This window comes from Pristiophorus japonicus, chromosome 23 (genome assembly GCF_044704955.1).
Source record: "Pristiophorus japonicus isolate sPriJap1 chromosome 23, sPriJap1.hap1, whole genome shotgun sequence".
NCBI lineage: Eukaryota > Metazoa > Chordata > Chondrichthyes > Pristiophoridae > Pristiophorus > Pristiophorus japonicus.
In genome coordinates, this window is record NC_091999.1 from 61797420 (window position 1) to 61816761 (window position 19342).

General features: G+C 46.9%; 1 protein-coding gene across 1 annotated transcript in view; it reads right to left on the minus strand.

Annotated features, from left to right (window-relative positions):
- Positions 1-1742: 1742 nt before the first annotated feature.
- The window catches only part of LOC139235385 (zinc finger protein 420-like), a gene marked incomplete at its 3' end in the record, with an annotated part of 67709 nt that continues 50109 nt past the window's right edge, over positions 1743-19342 (minus strand). The window contains exon 3 of the mRNA XM_070866523.1: positions 1743-2334. Coding sequence (XP_070722624.1) covers positions 1743-2334 — 592 coding nt within the window. The remainder of the gene's footprint in view (positions 2335-19342) is intronic.

Consider the following 19342-nt stretch of genomic DNA (forward strand, 5'->3'; position numbering starts at 1 on the left):
GGTCAGAGTTGGCCTGGACAGGCCGGGAAACTGTTTGTTTGCTGTGACCAGCTTTCCTTCTGTCTCAAATAGCCTACTGTAGCCCAGTGACACAAACAGCCCATTAAACGCCACCAATGTCCTTTCGTCTGGTGAGGTCTCCCTTTGTGAAACATCGGCTGTGGTTAAAGCTTCTCATTCTGACTCGCTCACAGTGAGACAGTATCCACTGTCCCTTTTATTCCATGGGCTTCATCTTTGCTGGTAGTGGTAACATGCCCGGGATCACTAAGCACAAAACCCAGTCTGTTAATCACTTTCAGCTACTGGACTGAGCGTGTGCCCCACAGCATCTCTCTCACCTTCAATGTGTGAATAGAGCATCACGCCTGCAAAGCTGGTTAAGTTTATATCCAGGCAGAAAATCTATTTAAGAAACACCTGTAGGCCAATGAAACACTGTTCAGGTGCCAATGTGCTGCTGGTTTGTCCGGAATTTTGCAGTAATGGAAAATAACTGATCATTTCTCCCAGTGTAACCTTTGCTGTAATGAAATATGTATTTTAATAAGCCTCAGGGCCTTGCTCATGTCTGCTGCAATTGTGTAGAAAGGGGATGTGTGAAGAGATGGTGTTTGTATGGAGATGTGAAACAAGGAAACGGTATCTGTGTGTGGCAGTGACACAGCCTTGTGGTCAGAGGCAGAACCATGCACCGATATCCTTGAGCTTATGGTTTGAGCAGGGTCAGTTCATGAATGCTCAAGCTCAGAGGTGTCAGGGATCGGGAGCAGCGGCAGTAAATAAAATCGAAATGTAAATTCCGATGTAGTTTATCTTCAATTATTCCTATTTTAATAGCTTTTGCTGAATGTGTCCCATGCCAAGTGCCAGGATATTGGATCAGGCCCACCCTAGAAAATGAGTTTGACACCTTGAGGTAGACAATGTCAACCAGATTCCCCCATCCACCAACCTAACAACTTCTTTACAGACTCAAGCTAGTTTGTAAGACGTGACCTTGTTTTCCGGAATCCATGTTCAGTATCTCTAATGGCCCCTTCACTTTCCCCATGATGGAAAACAGCATCTCTCTGGATCCCTTCAAGCACCTTCGCAGTGATCGAGGTCACGTTGATGGGCCTTCAGTTCCCGAGCTCTGACTTGTGCACAATTGAAAAATGGGAACTACATGTGCTACCTTCCAATCTCAGGGAACAACCCATGAATCCACTGAGCTGTTGGCGATATGAGCAAGAGGCTGGCAGAGCTCCCATCCTATCTCTTTTAGCACCCTTGGGTGGATATCATCCGCACCTTACACTGTCAAGATTAACCCGCACGGGTTGCTGTCAGTGAAGAGAGTTGAGAAAGAACAAAGTGCCATTTGCCCCTCTCAGTATGACCCTGAAGGACTGTGTCCATGCTGAAGTTCTTCACCCATATGATCCTCCCCACAGATTGTCCTCTCTGAGCTCCAGCCAGGTGATGCTAAACATTCGAGTGGGAAAGAGAAAAGCCTGCAGCAATGTGTTGAAAGCAACATGAATTTGTTTGTCTATATCCCGAATATTACAGGAGTTTTCATCAGCAGAAACAAACCCCAATTGTCAGAATGAACATGGTTCAGTTGGGTTATGATTAACAGCAGCAATAACAGCATAATCCAACCCCTATAATCATTTGTGAACTCGCTGGTGCCTCAACAGGTGGGATGACTGAGTGAATCCCTTCCCACACTCAGAGAAGGTGAACGGCCTCTCCCCAGTGTGAATTTGCTGGTGCCTCAACAGATGGGATGACCGAGTGAATCCCTTCCCACATTCAGAACAGGTGAATGGCCTCTCCCCAGTGTGAACTCGCTCGTGCCTCAACAGGTGCGATGACTGAATGAATCCCTTCCCGCACTCATAGCAGGTGAACGGCCTCTCCCCGGTGTGAATTCTCTGGTGTGCCAGCAGGTTGGATGACTCATTGAATCCCTTCCCACACTCAGAGCAGCTGAACGGCCTCTCCCCAGTGTGAATTCGCTGGTGTGTCAGCAGGGCGGATGACTGAGTGAATCCCTTCCCACACACGGAACAGGTGAACGGCCTCTCCCCAGTGTGAATTCGCTGATGTGTCAGCAGGTTGGATGACTGAGTGAATCCCTCCTGACACTCAGAGCAGGTGAACAGCCTCTCCCCAGTGTGAACTCGTTGGTGTGTTTCCAGCTGGGACGGGTAGTTGAAACGTTTCCCACAGTCCCCACATTTACACAGTTTCTCCCCAGTGTGACTGCGCTTATGTCTCTCCAGGTTGGATGATCGGCTGAAGCCTTGTCCACACGCAGAGCATGTGTACACTTTCTCCCCGCTATGAACAGTGCTTTTTGCATACATAGCTGCTGGATGATATTCCATTCCCGATGAATCGAGTGATTTCGTCAGATGTTAATGTGATGTTTGAGCCTCCGGTCGATAAATCCTCCCCTTTTAACACCCTGTAAAGTGAATTTCATTCATGAAAAAGGGTGGATGAGAGAGAACCCACAAAAACACAAAGGCACTTTGAGAAATTGAACTTAATGAACTTGGTAATTTCTGGCACCAGCACTAGAAATAGTAGCCATGAAAGCTGCCAGTTTGTGGTAAAACCTAACTGGTTCATTAATGTCCTTCAGGAAAGGGAACCCACCTCCATTGACAGCCCCACATGGGGAATTGTTGGTCCCACTGGGCCCAGAAATACTGGGGGTGAAACCCAGCAGCTTCTCCTCCATCTCCACTCCAGCTCAAACAGATGCAACAAACAGACCCACACAGGAGGCCAGGTATCCAAAGCATCTTTCTAACATTTGCAGCATAGTTGAGAGGCGATTTATTCTAAATTGCCCTAGATTTGTAGACTTGTGATTCTAGATTTTGCTTTGTACCGGAATCCAGGTCAGCGATTGGAGCATGGACAGGATCATCAGAACGGCCCAGGTACAGCAGGTGGTGTGGCAAGCAGCAGAGGAGTGGTGAGGTCCAGGTGGAGTAGCGCCGGGAGATCGGGGCTGCGAGATTGTGGCCCACAAGGCCGAGAATTCGGGGCTGAGAGATTGGGGCCAAGGAGAAGAAAGAGTTCGGGGCTGAGAGATTGGGGCCAAGGAGAGGGAAGATTTCGGAATGGAGAGATTGGGGCCAAGGAGAAGTGAGTGTTCAGGGAGGAGAGATTGTGGCCAAGGAGAAGGAAGAGTTCGGGGCTGAGAGATTGGGGCCCAGGAGAAGGAAGAGTTCGGGGCTGAGAGATTGGGGCCAAGGAGAGGGAAGAGTTCGGAATGGAGAGATTGGGGCCAAGGAGAAGTGAGTGTTCAGGGAGGAGAGATTGTGGCCAAGGAGAGATGAGAGTTCAGGGCGGAGAGATTGGGGCCCAGGAGAGGTGAGGGATTGGGGCGGTGAGATTGGGGCCCACAAGCAGCGAGAGTTCTGGGCGGTGAGATTGGGCCCCACGAGAGGCGAGAGTTCAATGGGGGAAGAGATTGGGGCCAACGAAAGGCGAGAGTTCGGGGTGGAGAGATTGGGCCCCACAAGAGATAGGAGTTTGGGGTGAAGAGATTGGGGCCACAAGAGGCGCGAGTTCGGGGCCCGGGATAGACAAGGGCCCAGGGACAGCATGGGCCAGATCACACTGCGATCTATGGGCAGTAGGAGTATGTGCACCAGGTCTGCGCAGCAGAACTTGGTCTCCAGTCATCTTGGTTAACCCTTCCCACTGGACCAAGACCTCGTAATGTTCAGCCCGTGTGGTGGCTGGTATGCAACGGACACACGCGTTAAAAGAATCCACGCACAGGCATCTCCCACCCTTCAATATGTAGTACGGGACCTGGAATATCAAGTCTCATATTGAAACATCTGTGAACTCATCACGTTTTGGTGTGGAAGTGGGTCATCCTCGATTCAAGGGACTGCCTAATATTATACTGTACAGGAGACCAGGGAGTGACTTCCGCATCCAGCACCCACCCTGATACGGAGCGGCTGGGAATTGCTGGGCATGCTGTATTTCATGGTGTGGGGGAGGCACTGCCCCTGGGGTTTGCTGGTGTCGGGCCTGGAGGCTTTGACACGCAGGCTGAGAGCCGCAATCGGTGTTGCCCGGGACCTGAGAGCCACACCCGGTGTTGCCCGGGGCCTGAGAGCCACACTCGGTGTTGCCCGGGGCCTGAGAGCCGCATTCTATGATGCATGCGACCTGGTGCATGAGGCCTGGGAGCCACAATCGGTGCTGCCCGGGACTGAGAGTCACACTTGGTGTTGCCTGGTGCCTGAGAGCCACACTTGGTGATGCTGATGCCATGCTCGCTCCAATCAGTCCACGGGAGCCTCTCCACACAGGGGCATACTCTCCAGGGACCAGGCCTACCCACGTTGCCCCCCTGCTGATGGAGATAGGGCATATTCGGAGCACTCTGGGTAAGATCATCCACCATTGTCACGGAGAGTACGGCACAGGAGGCCATGCAGCCCATCCTGTCTGTGCCGGCTCTTTGGTGGAGCTGTTCAATGAGTCTCACTCCTCTGCTCTTTACCCATTGCTAGATATATTTTTCCCAGCAAGTATTTATCCAATTCCCTTTTAAAAGTTACAATTCAATCCACCACCCTTTAAGACCGTGCAATCTGGATTAGAACAATTTGCTGAGTAACAAATGATCCCACATCTCACCTCTCGTTATTTTGCCAATCATCGGAAGTCTGACTCCTCTGGTTACCTTCCCTAATGCCACTAGAAACACTTTCTCCACATTTACTCTACCTAAATCGTTCATAAATTTGTACATCTCCATCAAATCTCCTTTTACCCTTTCCTGCTCTCTGGAGAAAACTTCAGCAGGCTCTCCACATCACGGAAGTCCCATCTCCCTGGCACCATTCCTTCTGCACCTTCTCTAAAAGCTTGCCATCATTATGAAAGTTTGGAGCCCAAACTTGAACACAATTCTCCAGCTGAGGCCTAACCAGTGTTTTATAAAGGTTTAGCAAATTAAACATCAAATGCTGATATTTCTCTGATGGGGTTTAAAGGGCGAGGTCCATCTAGTCAGTTGGATGTGTCAATGAGACTGTGAACCTAAAGAAGTGCATTTAGAGTGCAGAGCCAGGGACATGCTGTGTAACCGGGCGCAAACACTCCTGCACAGCCCACACATCACTTGTTTCCCATTTGGCATGGAAGTAATGTGTTAATTGCAACAATTCATTTGATTTGATTTCAAATAGTTTAGGATAGAAATTGAATCATGTTTCTATGATTTTTCCCCAACTCAGATTCAAGGCCTCAATTGTTCTCTTCATCTGTGTGCAGTCACAGGATTCCAAACCTGAGACTGTACATTGGGATTCCAATTCTGGGACTGCACATGGGGATTCGAACCCTTGGCGAGTACTTGGGCATTCTAACATTGGGAGAGTACATGGGGATTCTAACCCTGGGACCATACATGGGGGTTCTAACCCAGGCACTGTAAATAGGGATTCTAACCCTGGGACTGGAAATGGGGATTTTATCCCTGGGCGAGTATGTGGGCATTCTAACCCTAGGAGAGTACATGGGGAATCTAACCCTGGGACTGTAATGGGGATTCTAACACTGGCATTGTACATGGGGATTCTAACACTGGGAATGTACATGGCGTCCAGGCATTCGGTCCCCCTTCAGAGATGACTGAGCCTCTACTTTCTCGCAGTCCTCCAGGTGTGCTCTAGCCAGGGCTTTGTGCAGCTGCAGTGGAATGGCAGCACCCATAGAACAGTATGAAGGCAGGTAGCTTACTACTGAGTTTCATTTTAAACTTTTAATCAACTTGGGAAAACTTTTAAAACCTCTGGAATAAATGTTAAATAACTTGGCAAACCATTTTTAAAACTCCGGGAGAAACTTAAAACTTCTGAAGAAACTTTTAAACAATGTGGAGGAACCTTTAAGAATAATTTTATTTTAAAAATGTTTTATTAAGCAATTGAATACTGTACCCCAATCTAAATAGAAAATAGTTTGGTGTGCTTTATTAGCATTATTTTCAGCCATTTGAAACTAGGTTACTCACGACGACGCCCAGCAAGCAGGTGTGCCTCCGACCCGGCGACCGCGACATCACCCGGCCCCTCCTGCGGCGGGCCGACATCCCTCGAGCGGCGGGTTTTCATCCCTGCAGCAGCGGGCCTGCATTCCTCTCCTCATCGACGGCTGGACCTCCTCTTCCCCACTGGTGACCTGGCTATGATTCTTTCACCCTCCTACTCCTTGCTGACCTCCCACTTGGAACTCCAGCGGACAACTGACTTCCTAATGCCTGTCCCCAACCAAGCCTCGGACCACTTACCAACAAGGGTGCTACTCAGCACCGAGCTTGCAGCCAACATTTTGCCTTCGGCAATTAGGCTCATACAGAAGTGCCTGGTCTCCAGTCGTCTTGGATCCCTTGCCACTGGACCAAGACCTTGCTCAGCTATGCCGCCCCACGTTAAAAGAACTGACACACAGGCATCTTCCACTCCGTTAACATGAAGTTCGGGACCTGAAACGACAGGACTCCCATTGGACAGGCCAGAATGCCGCACCACCATAGTTGCCCGGGAACTTAGAAGCTTTGACATCGACATCGCCACCCTAAGCGAGATCCGGCAGGCAGGGGAAGGCTAGCTCAAGGAACAAGATGGAGGTTACACCTTTTTCTGGAAAAGAATACCAGAGGAAGAACGCCACCTTCATAAAGTCGGCTTCGCCATCAAAATGAGCTGGTCGACAGCCGCAAGGACACCCCCTGTGGGGTTAACGAACACCTCTTGATGCCTCAACTCACCCTATCCCGGAACCAATGCGCCATAGTCATCGGTGCGTATGCCCCAACACTGGATGCAATGGATGATACCAAAGAGGATTTTTATTCCAACCTCGAAACATCCCTGTCCTGTGTCCCCGCAGGTGACAAACTGATCCTCCTCGGTGACTTCAATGCCAGGGTCGGCAAAGATACAGCCCACTGGGGAGGCGTGATTGGCAGTGAGGGGGTAGGGAAAGCCAACTCCAGCAGTATTCTACTCCTGACAAAATATCTAGAACATGAACTTCTCATCACCAACACCTTGTTCCGCCAGACAGAAAAATACAAGGCATCGTGGTAATACCCTTGCTCCAAACGCTGGCACCTGCTCGACTATGTCATCATCCGAGACAGGGATCGCAAGGTTGTGCGCATCACCCACATCATGACAGGAGCTGACGACTGTTGGCCGGACGACCGCCTGGCCCATCATCGACATTAACCCCAAAGTGGAGGGGACAGCAGAAGCAGTGCCGCAAGAACGTCAATGCCGGGGCACTTAAAGTCCCAGCTAAGAGAGTCCTATACAGCCAACGCTTCACAGCTAACCTGACGTGCCTTGATGACGCTGAGATGCTGAATGCCCACAGTGCTTGGTCTGCCCTCCAGGCCTCATAACCAGTGCCTGTGAAGAGACACTTGGTCATTCAACCAGAACACACGAGGACTGGTTTGATGAGAATGATCAGAGATCCAAGAATTTATATTTCTGAGGCTCAAGCAACAACCCAACTCAGGAGCAGCAAAGCAACACTACAGGCGGCTCAAAGCTGAGGTCCAACAAAAAACCTGGCACCTAAAGAACAGGTGGTGGATGGAGAAAGCACAGGAGATACAATAACTGGCCAACAGCCATGATGTGCGAGGATTCTTCATATCAGTCAAGGCCACCTACGGTCCAAACTCCCAAGGCCCCACCCCACTGCTGGCCAAGAATGGGGAAACACTCAACAAGGACACCGAGGTTGTCAAGGCCCACTGGAAGGAGCACTTCGAAGATCTCCTCAATCGAGATTCTGACTTTAACTTGAGTGTTCTCGACTCCATCCCACAGTATGCGTCCCGCCCCCACTTCAGTGAAACACCAACGTTACATGAGTAGGAAAAGCCATAAGACAACTCAAGAACAACAAGGCTACGGGAGCGGATGGAATCCCTACTGAGGCGCTAAAGCATGGCGGAGAAGTGTTGTTGGCACGAATACATGACCTCATCACTCTCATCTGGAGGGAGGAGAGCATGACGGGAGATCACAGAGATGCAGTGATCGTGACCATCTTTAAAAAAGGGGGGCAAGTCCAACTGCAGCAACTACAGAGGAATCTCCCTGCTAATCAGCCACTGGGAAAGTTTTTGTTCGAGTCCTCTTCAACCGTCTTCTCCCTGTGACCGGGGAGCTCCTCCTGAAGTCACAGTGCCCCACGGGGCACATCGGACATGATCTTTGCAGCGCGACAGCTGCAGGAAAAATGCAGGGACCAGCGCCAGCCGTGATACATGGGCTTTTTCAACCTTACGAAGGGATTTGACACTGTGAACCATGAGGTTCCATGGAGCATCCTCCTCCATTTTAGATGCCCTCAAAAATGTCTCAACATCCTTCGCCTGCTCCATGATGACATGCAGGTGATAATCCTTACCAACGGATCCATTACAGACCCAATCCACGTCGGGACCAGGGTCAAACAGGGCTGCGTCATTGCTCCCACCCTCTTCTCAATCTTCCTCGTTGCCATGCTCTACCTCACAGTCAACAAATTCCCTGCTGGAGTGGAACAAAACTACAGAACCAGCAGGAAGCTGTTTAATCTTCGCCGCCTCCAGGACAAAGTCCAAGATAACCCCAACCTCTGTCGTTGAGCTACAGTACGTGGACAACACCTGTGTCTGCGCACATTCTGAGGCTGAACTCCAGGATATAGTCGACGTATTTACTGAGGAACACGAAAGCATGGGCCTAACGCTAAATATCCGTAAGACAAAGATCCTCCACCAGCCAGTACTCGACGTACAACACTGCCACCCAGTCATCAAGATCCACGGTGCAGCCCTCGACAACATGGAGCATTTCCCATACTGCGGGAGCGTCTTATCAACAAAAAGCAGACATTGATGAGGAGATTCAACACCACCTCCAGTGCAGCAGTGCAGCCTTCAGCCGGCGGAGGAAAAGAGTGCTCAAAGACCAGGCCCTCAAAGCTACCACCAAGCTCATGGTCTACAGGGCTGTAGTAATACCCACCATCCTGAATGGCTCAGAGGCACGGACCATGTACAGTAGACACCTCAAGTCGTTGGAGATATATCACCAATGATGTCTCCACAAGATCCTACAAATCCCCTGGAATGACAGGTGCACCAACATCAGTGTGCTCGTCTAGGCTAACATCCCCAGCATTGAAGCACTGACCACAATCGATCAGTTCCACTGGGCAGGCCACACAGTTTGCATGCCAGACATGAGACTCCCGAAGCAAGTGCTCTTTTGTGGAGGTCCTTCATGGCAAACGAGCCAAACGTGGGCAGCGGAAACGTTACAAGGACATCCTCAAAGCCTCCCTGATAAAGTGCGACATCCCCACTGACACGTGGGAGTCCCTGGCCAAAGACCGGCCTTAGTGGAGGAAGTGCATCCGGGAGGGCGCTGAGCACCTCGAGTCTCAATGCAGAGAGCATGCAGAAATCAAGTGCAGGCAGCGGAAAGAGCGTGCGGCAAACCAGTCCTTCCCACCCATTCCCTCAACGACTATCTGTCCCACCTGTGACAGAATCTGTGGCTCTCGTATTCGACTGGACAGCCGCCAATAAACTCAGTTCAGGAGTGGAAGCAAGTCTTCCTCGATTCCGAGGGACTGCCTATGATAATGATGAGATGGAGATTCTAACCCTGGGACTGAACATGGGGATTCTAACCCAAGGATTGAATATTTCTGGCCCTTCTCTGTTACAATTATGTAGGACTTAACCCACAAGGTCGGTACTAAGCATCGCCTTTAGGGGAGATGTTGAGAAATTCGAGGTGTGGACAGTGAGAATAAAATATGTGACCAATTCCTTTACCCACTGGGACCCGGTTGGAAACACACTGTCATCGCTCACTTTGTTCCTGAACCAAGATGGCCGCGCATGCGCGGTGCGACTCACCGAATCAAGCTGGCCGAGCGCTGAGCCCGCCTTCCTGCACGAAGATGGCCGCCGTTAGCCTGGGCCTGTGACCGGGAGAAAGCCCCAAAACTGCAACCGCCGATATGCCGGTTGTTATTCCGGGCTTGCGGCGGGCACCGGTGCTTTATGAAGCCTTCCAAGCGACCCGCTGGTCCATTGCTCCCCTCCACCCGCTCAAATGGAGCCCTTCTGCGGAGGTCATGTTGCCCGTTTCTCCTTCGCCACTACATTCGCCGCGCATGCTCCAAAACCAGACACGACGCGCGCCTGCGCACTGAACTCCTGTAGTTTGGGTTCGGCACCTTCTCGCCCGTGGTGCATACTGGGTAAATAACCCGCCATTTAAAAGCTGTATTGGTGAATAGAACAGGATATAATTTGATTGCATTGGGCATTGAACGATATTCATTCTGGCAGATATTGTTTGTTTCTGCTGATCTTAATAACCCCTATACCTGAGCTGGAGATTAATGTTCTATACAAATATTGAATAAATCAGCTTGGTTCAAACACAGTGTGTCGAATGTTTGATTTCTCCATAATAATATCTACTTAATGTTCTGTTACCGACTGTTCCATTTCGGGCCTTTTCTTAATGTAGATTATTTCACTTCTCACCCAGTTCATCTTTTATGACATCAAATCCCAAGGTTGTTCTGTTTGAGTATTCGGCTTGTGGGTGTCATAAACTGAACCGGAGTGTCTCATGTTACACTCATATAACGTTCCTTTCAACCAACTATTGATTGAACTATGGTGCTTTCGACTTGAAATCTATTATTTTGTACATTGTTTAACGATTTTTGAATGTTGTTACTATATGTAATAGTCTTTGAAATGTGTGATCTTTGTAACTATCTTTGCTGATTTTGAAAGTTTTGTTGATATAATTTCTTGTTACTTACATAGCTTGCAGAATTTCTTGCATCAAGATAATTGTTTAAATATTTCCATTATCGGGTCTTTAGCTCCTCCACTGATCCCTGTGAACAACCTTTGGTTCGGGACTGGGTTTGGGTGCGAGTTTAGGGTTAGTGGTTGTGGTTATTTGTTAGGATTGGGGTTAGTGGTTGGGATCGTCAGTAGGATATTAGGCACCTTGGAATCCCTGGCCAAAGACCACCGGAAGTGGAGGAAGAGCATCCAGGAGGGCGCTGAACACCTCGAGTCTCATCGCCGAGAGCATGCTGCAAACAAACGAAGGTAGCGGAAGGAGCATCTGAGAAACCAGACTCCTCACCCAGACTTTCCATCAACGACTGTCTGTCCTACCAGTGACAGTGACTATAATTCCCACATTACACTGTACAATCACCTGAGAACTCACTTTTAGAGTGGAAGCAATTCTTCCTCAATTTCGAGGGATTGTCTATGATGATGATGATGAGGCTTAGGAGATAGTAATTCTCTGAACACCTCGAGTCTCAACGCCGAGAGCATGCAGAAGTCAAGTGTAGGCAGCAGAAAGAGCGTATACAAACCAGTCCCACCCACCCGTTCCCTCAACAACTATCTGTCCCATCTGTGACAAATCAGTGGCTCTCGTATCGGACTGTTCAGCCACCAAAGAACTCACTACAGGAGTGGAAGCATGTCTTCCTTGATTCCGAGGAACTGCCTATGATGATGAGTAATTAACATAGAAACCATTATTGACAATATAAGTGTCACTGGACGTGTCCTTTTCCATTTCATGCCTTTAACCTCATGCAGACGAGTCACAAAACTGCCTCACAAACTGTTCATTCAAAGAACCTTCTTTCCTGCAAGCCTCATTTTATCCCTTCTTCCACATCTCTACAAATCTCACCGAACATTTAATTAGTGACATTAGATTTTGGTATTTTGGAACAAGAACAGACGGATACATTTGCTGCGCTGGTTACATCAAATTATCAGCCTGTCTGAAAAGTGCTTCTGACAATAACCTATTACAAAATTTAAAAAAATAGAAAAGCAAATTATAATTTAAATGGAGAAAAATTGCAAAGTGCTGCAATACAGAGGGAGTTGGGGGTCCTTGTGCATGAAACACAAAACGTTAGTATGCAGGTACAGCAAGTAAACAGAAAGGCAAATGGAATGATGACCTTTATTGCAAGGGGGATGGATTATAAAAGCTGAGAAGTCCTGCTACAACTGCACAAGGTATTGGTGAATCCAAACCAAGAGTACTGCATACAGTTTTCATCTCCGTATTTCGGGAGGAATATGCTTGCATTGGAGGCGGTTCAGAGAAAGTTCACTGGGTTGATTCCAGTGATGAGGTGATTGACTTATGAAGATAGGTTGAGTAGGTTGGGCCTATACTCATTGGAGTTCAGAAGAATGAGAGGTGATCTTATTGAAAAATACAGGATAATGAGGAAGCTCGACAATGTTCTTGCAGAGAGGATATTTCCACTCACAAGGGAAACTAAAACTAGGGGGCAAAGTCTCAGAATAAGGGGCCGCCAATTTAAAACTGAGATGAGGAGGTATTTCTTCTCTCAGAGGGTTGTAAATCTGTGGAATTCTCTGCCCCCGAGAGCTGTGGAGGCTAGGTCATTGAATATATTTAAGGCGGAGATACATTGATTTTTCAGCAATAAGGGAATAAAGGGTTATGGGGAACGGGCAGGAAAGTGGAGCTGAGTCCATGATCACATCGGCCATGAGACCGATGCCTGTTCCTACTGCTTATGTTCCTGTACCAGGCCCCACCAGTCACCATGTGATTCCACCGTGATATCTTCATCCATTACTCACCTTTTGCCCTCACTAGAGCTGGTTTCACCATCATGACCATTGCCCACACAAAGACTCTCTAATTCCCGAATGGTGCACAAACGCCAGCATGGACTGGTTATTCCGAATGGCCCATTTGTGTGCTGTATATCCTATGTAATTTTGTAGTCTCAGTGTAAGTGGTCCCTGGATTTGGTGCCTCAGTGTAACTGGTCCAAGGATCTCGTGTCGCAGTGTAAGTGGTCCCTGGATTTGGTGTCTCAGTGTAAGTGGTCCCTGGATTTGGTGCCTCAGTGTAAGTGGTCCCTGGATTTGGTGTCTCAGTGTAAGTGGTCCCTGGATTTGGTGTCACAATGCGAGTAGCTTTTGGATTTGTTGTCGAAAGCACCTCGTCACTGGGACTGAGTGCAAACCCGCAGCCCAGCATTGCATTCAGCACAGAATGATCCCACTCAGTCTATTCCCAATTAACACGGTCCACATTAATTCAACAGAAACAACCCAGTGCCCACAAGTAACTGCTGCCCCGCATTTAACTTCAGTGAAACACGCAATTCTAAACATTTTAAAATAAAAATGAACCGCATCAAAGCACAACAGAGGTGATTAATTTCAGTATACGCCCTCACTCATACACCTTCTTCACCCCGACTCTTCAACTCCCTCTCTAAATACAACTCCTCACCCCAGCTCCTCTTTCACCCATACAATTTCATTTTTACCATCACTTACAGCAATGATTCACACTGGAGGTAAATCTCAGGAGCTTCTGTGTGACGGTGCGATGATCACTGGACAATAAAGCGCAGAGACGGCGGGGAGGGGGGGCGGGGCTGCTCATTATCCTCGATGTGATTTAATCCGCTTTCCCACTGATTACTGCAGACAGACATGGTCACCTTGTAACAGAATGGCCAGTGTGACGTCACGTTCTGAACATGAGCACACAAGACAATGTGTTATCAATAAATGGTAAAGTTATTAAACACCCCGCAATTGCATTGTAAACAAAATGGAAATAAATTGTTGGAAAATAATTGGTGAAGATAATTATTTATCTCTGTGCAATTGACTAGCAAACATTAAGAGTGTCGTGTTTTGTTCACACACACACATACATATTTATATATATAGCAAAGACTGTTTGTGTGCCCTTTTCAATTGTGCTGCTCAACCCGACATTGATCGAGGTGGAATTTAGGAACCTGCGGCAGCCCATCCGGCGGTGCTTGCTGGGTCAGGATGCAAAGAGACCGTGCGCTGTTCCTCCTCCCACTGCCTGGGGGAATGGGGCAGATATTTAAAGGGACAGGGACTCCCCTTTCTCTGCTACTTTATCGTTAAAGTGACAGTCCAGTTTATCTTGGGGTGTCGGAGGACTTCACTAACAGAGCTTCCATTAACAGTCTCTCCCTTCTGTACTGTGCAGTGATTGGAAAGCTGTCCATTTCAGTTACTTGAACATTTCTACAATGACTCACTGATTTTGATGATCCAATTGTATAATTTGGAAAGAGTCCAGAATTGTGCAGTGTGAGGAAGATTTCATTTAAAGGTGGAGTAAAATTTGTTTCAAAATATTCTGTTCTAACCGTTCCCCAACCCCCCCAAATTTTAGAACACTACAATACTGACTGGGAAGGTCCCAAGTTCAATCCTTGATCTGGGCTGTTGGTTGACCTCAGACAAGGCAGCAGTTCAGGGGTTATAATTATCCTCAGTAGCATTGGGCTAAATAAGAGTAAAAATCAGCCACTGCCTCTGCTCTTCAGACCGATCAAGTGACGTCAACTGGGAAGTGTGTGGATGTCATTTGAGGACAGGATTTGGGGCTGTGATGCCTACCACAGTGGAAATCCTGCTGGCACTCACTGTGTCAACTGACGGTGAGGCACGAGAGGTTTACTAATGTCTGTGGAATTGCACCCAGCCAGATTCAGCACGTTCTGGAGATAATACATCTCAGGCGATGAAAGGAATGTTGATTTTAGAGAGTGAGGATGGAGGGGAGAGTCTTGAATAAGGAATTTACAACTTAGGGGACACACGAGAGGACAGGATGTTCTGTAGAATCTGGAATAGTGTGTTCTGAATTTCAATCCTTTACTTAAAGTAACAACGTTTGTAACCACCATTTGCATGGGTATTAGAAGAGGAGGATCTGCAGCTGGGAAACTCAAAACAGACATCACGTCAAGATTTGACAGATTCCCTGGATTGATCAGGATCACCTTATCATCAGCCTTTGTAAAAACACCAATCACAGCGGGGAGAAACAGGACACATGTTGTGTGTGTGGATGTACCTTAAACAATCGTTCAGCCTGTGAGACTCGTGCGCCCACCTGACTCAACACTGCAAATGTGGGGACAGTGGGAATGGATGCTGTTGCACATGGACAGTGATTCAGTCGCTCATCTCACCAATTGACATTCGAGGCGTGAGATAACAGACTTTCTCCTGTGAATATAGAGCTAGGTTATTAGGCTGTGATGTGTTTACTTATTCATCTAGTTGATTCTAAACCTTTGCCAATTATTTGATGTGATTGGTTTGGAGAGAGATGCTGTGAGGTGTTGTGGAAAAATATTTCCGAGACTGTATAATATATAAAGAGATGTTTATTAAATCGGAGACAAAGCTTTGGGAGAAGTATTAGATACCCCTGTCTCTGAACCAGCTTCTCAATTTGATATCTCCAGTGAGGTTCTTTTATCTTACAAATTACATCACTTTACATCACGTGCTTTAGCACTAGTCCTTAAGTCTAATCGTCGAATTACAAGGTTTACAAAGCTTTTCATACAATTACTGTCCAAGGCTGAGCTCTTGATATAAACCAGCCTCACATTGTGACAGGAATTATATACATCCAAGAGGACTAGTTCCCCTTTTATCAACAAAAAAACAAGTGGCAGGCTTTTTGGCACCGGTATAGACAAACATACCCCCACTTATCTCTCCAATCGTTCATTATCTCACTTTCCTATCTCCATAACTCAAGGTCAGCATACCTTGAAGTCTAACTGTGTTTTTTTGCAAAAACAAATTGCATCAGTATTGTCCCTTACAAAATTGATTCAAGGGGAAAATAAAAACAAATGTTTGGTCCTGTATACTAGTCAAGTATATGTCCAAAAATCCGCTCCAACAATATTCCCCCTTTTGGTCCTGGAGGATGTTCACGAAATCCAGATGACCACAATGATAGAAGCATGGTGTCATATATTCGTCCTTTGGGATATGTTACTTCCCTGATGTTCCATATGTCCACCTTGCCTGTAGCTCCAGGCTACCCTTCAAAGATAGTGGTCAGTGTCAACGTCGTCTGTTTCTTCATCCTTGGTGTTTTCAGGTATTTCCATCAGTTGTGCTGCTGCTTCTTCGGCGATTACACTGGCTACTGGATCAGTCGGGCCATCATAACTTTACAGCAGATATTAAAACACCCGATAATCAGACAGCAAGTAATTATTATTACAACCAGAATAATTACTCCATGCATAAGATAGGACCCCCAGGATTCCCCCAACAGCCAGTCAAACCAGCCAGATCCTTCTGCTGTCGTGGATAACTTATTTACCTTCCTTCTTATGTGATCAGCGAGGTTGGTTATGTTTTCTGAATTATCGGGAATGTAAGTGCAACATTCAGCTCCAATTAAAGCACATGTGCCCCCACTTTGTACTAGTATCTAGGGCCATTCGTTTCTGGAGTACCATTGTGCGTATGGCTACCATTTCAGCCGTTATGCCCTCCATTGCTTCAGCAGTGTCGTTAACTATCTCTTCCAGTAACCTCTCTAGGTTACGTAATTCATCCATGGTGCATCCTATCCCGAATGGGAGCATCATGACCCCAAATAGCCTCTCTACCGGGGTAAGAGCTCATCTTACTCGACCTGGTGTCTGTACTTCTGCTAAAGTATGTACCCATCTGACAAAGGGGACCACATATCCCAAATAACAGGACCCCCTCCAGTCCTGTGGCAACCAGGGGTAGGCCTTGTGCTCGCACACAAAATAAGTGCCATTGTATGCTGTTAGATTCGATCCCAATCTCTCTCTCTCAACCCCCGTCGCCACCTAATCTCAGGGTCCCAGTCCTGGCTACTTGTCTGATTCTTCAAACCCTCCATTTCAAGGAACCCCTGGTTTATTGTTTCGCTGTCTGTTATGTTCCACCTGGTGAGGTTAAAGTATTGCGTACAATTGCTATATCCTGCTCAAAACCTGTTTCCTCATCAGTCAGGTTTCGAGTGAAACAAATGTCAGCGGTGGGTCTTCCAACTCCTGAGGTGTTGGTCAAAACCAGGAACGGGGGTCGTACCGACCTATTGTATTCCGGCTGGTACCATCCGTCAATGCATCCAAAAGGTAACCCCCCCATCTCCATGTTTCTTTATTACCCACTCCGCTACTTCCGAAATGTTAAAGGAGATTGACCTCAAAGGGATGCCTCCTTTGCTATGTATGGGGATGTGCGAACATACTCAGCAAATGGAAAAGTTCCCATTTTGCGCATAAACATAAGACATGTACAAAAAGGTATTCACATGTAACTCTCGTTTCGGTCTAGCTAGCAGGCCGGACCAAACACGAACTATGATAATTGCACCGATCGCAATATATAGTTTCATCTTATTACTCTATAATTAACAAATAGTCAAAGGCAAAATGGCCATATGGCTTGCTTGAAGAATCTCTCGCTGTCAATCTGTAAATAGACAAACAACAACAACTAATACATGTGCTAAACGGCTGGTTCAAAAATCTTAAGCTGGGTCCAATGCTTCCATTGTCCGTTCCATTTAACATCGATGCAGGCACAAGTGTCCCCGCTGATTATAACCTCATATTGTCCTATCCATTTTGGGGCAAACCCCAGTTTTCCCGGGAGGACCCTTACCATAACGCGACTTCCCGCTAACGGGACTTCAGGGAGCTTTGTAAGCTCTGCTTCCACGTCTCTTTCTTCCTGATTGTCCCTAACTAATTTACACATCCCTTTTAATTCAGTACTTAGTTCCAAAACATACCGTTTTATTTTGTCTTTTAATGGGCCTACATCGGCACCCCCTGTTATGATGTTCTCTGGTAATTGCATCGCCCTACCTGTCATTAGTTCATAAGGGGTTAATCCGGTTGTCCGGTTTGTCGTGGCTCTTAACTTCATCAAAATAATGGGTAATACTTCCGTCCACGTTTTTCCTGACGTTTGCATGGACTTTGCCAGGGCGTTCTTAAGGGTATGGTTCATGCGCTCTACCATCCCAGAACTCTGCGGGTGGAAGGGGATGTGGAATTTTTGTTTTATGCCCATCAACTGGCATATTGTTTTTACAATCTTCCTGGTGAAGTGGGTGCCTTGGTCAGAATATCCTTACCACTGTTGAGGCAGTGCAATCACGTGTGGGGAAAGCTTCTACCCACCGGGTAAATTGATCTATAATCACTGGGCAATATCTTTTTTCCATGGGATGGGGGCAAAGGAACTGTGAAATCAATTTGTACGTGTTCCCATGGCCCCCGTTGACGGGGCTGGTGTCCCATTTTAATATTAATGGGCCGGCCTGGATTATATTGTGCGCACGTAACGCATCGATGGCAATGTTTGGTGATATCTCTCCCCATCCCTTTCCACCACCAATCTCTCCCAAGACTCCCGGTCATGGCCTCTCATCCTGATTGAGACAGGCCATGATGCAACTCCAACAAGATATTCTGTATGCATTCAGGCGCCACTACCTTGTCGTTTCATCTACAAACGTTATCCTTCCCTTGCGTTGCGCTCTGCTTTGTCCACATACTTATTTCCTCCTCAGAAGTGTCCTGGTGTAGTTTCTCATTACTTATCTGTTCGTCTCGGGTCCCAGCGGCACTGACTTAATTTTAATAATTTAAAATCATTATCAATGGAGAGTGTTTTTTACCTCTTCAAATTCTTTTTTTTTCCAATTAAACCGATATCTTTTTCACAGCTGATATCAACTGGTATTTAGTAAGTTATGTCTTTATCCATCGCAAACACCCCTTTTTTTTCCAGCACCTAATTAGTGCATTACGTCATTTTTTTATTAGATCGCCTTTCTTCAAATTAGGTTTTGTATTTAAAATCATCAGACAATCGAAGACACTTTTTCTTTCCAATCGTTCAATTTGTTTATTTTCAAAGTTGCGTCTTTATCTTTTTCTTTTCTAAACTGCTAAAGCTTACTGTTTTAGCCTTTTGCAAAAGTCCATTTTACACCTTCACAGATAGCTCACCACTAGCCCAGGAGTTTGACCTGATCCCTGAAGGTATTTCTAGATTTAAAACTTTTTTTTTTAAACTGAGCTAGAAGCTTTTGTGTCAAGGTTTTACACAAAGGAAAATGCGAGCGTTTTAAAAGGCATTCTTTATCTCATTCCTCGAATAAATTTATGTCTTTCAACCCAATTGCATGTTTTCTTTCGACAAGCAAGTGAGCGTGACAAATAAATTCTTTATTTTTTTACTACCAGGACCATGAATTTTTATCTTTTATTCAACAAACCTATCCTTTGTGCATTTCCTATCTCTGTAACTTATTATCCGTATATATCCACACCTGCGTTTCTAACTTAAAATGTAATACCAGAA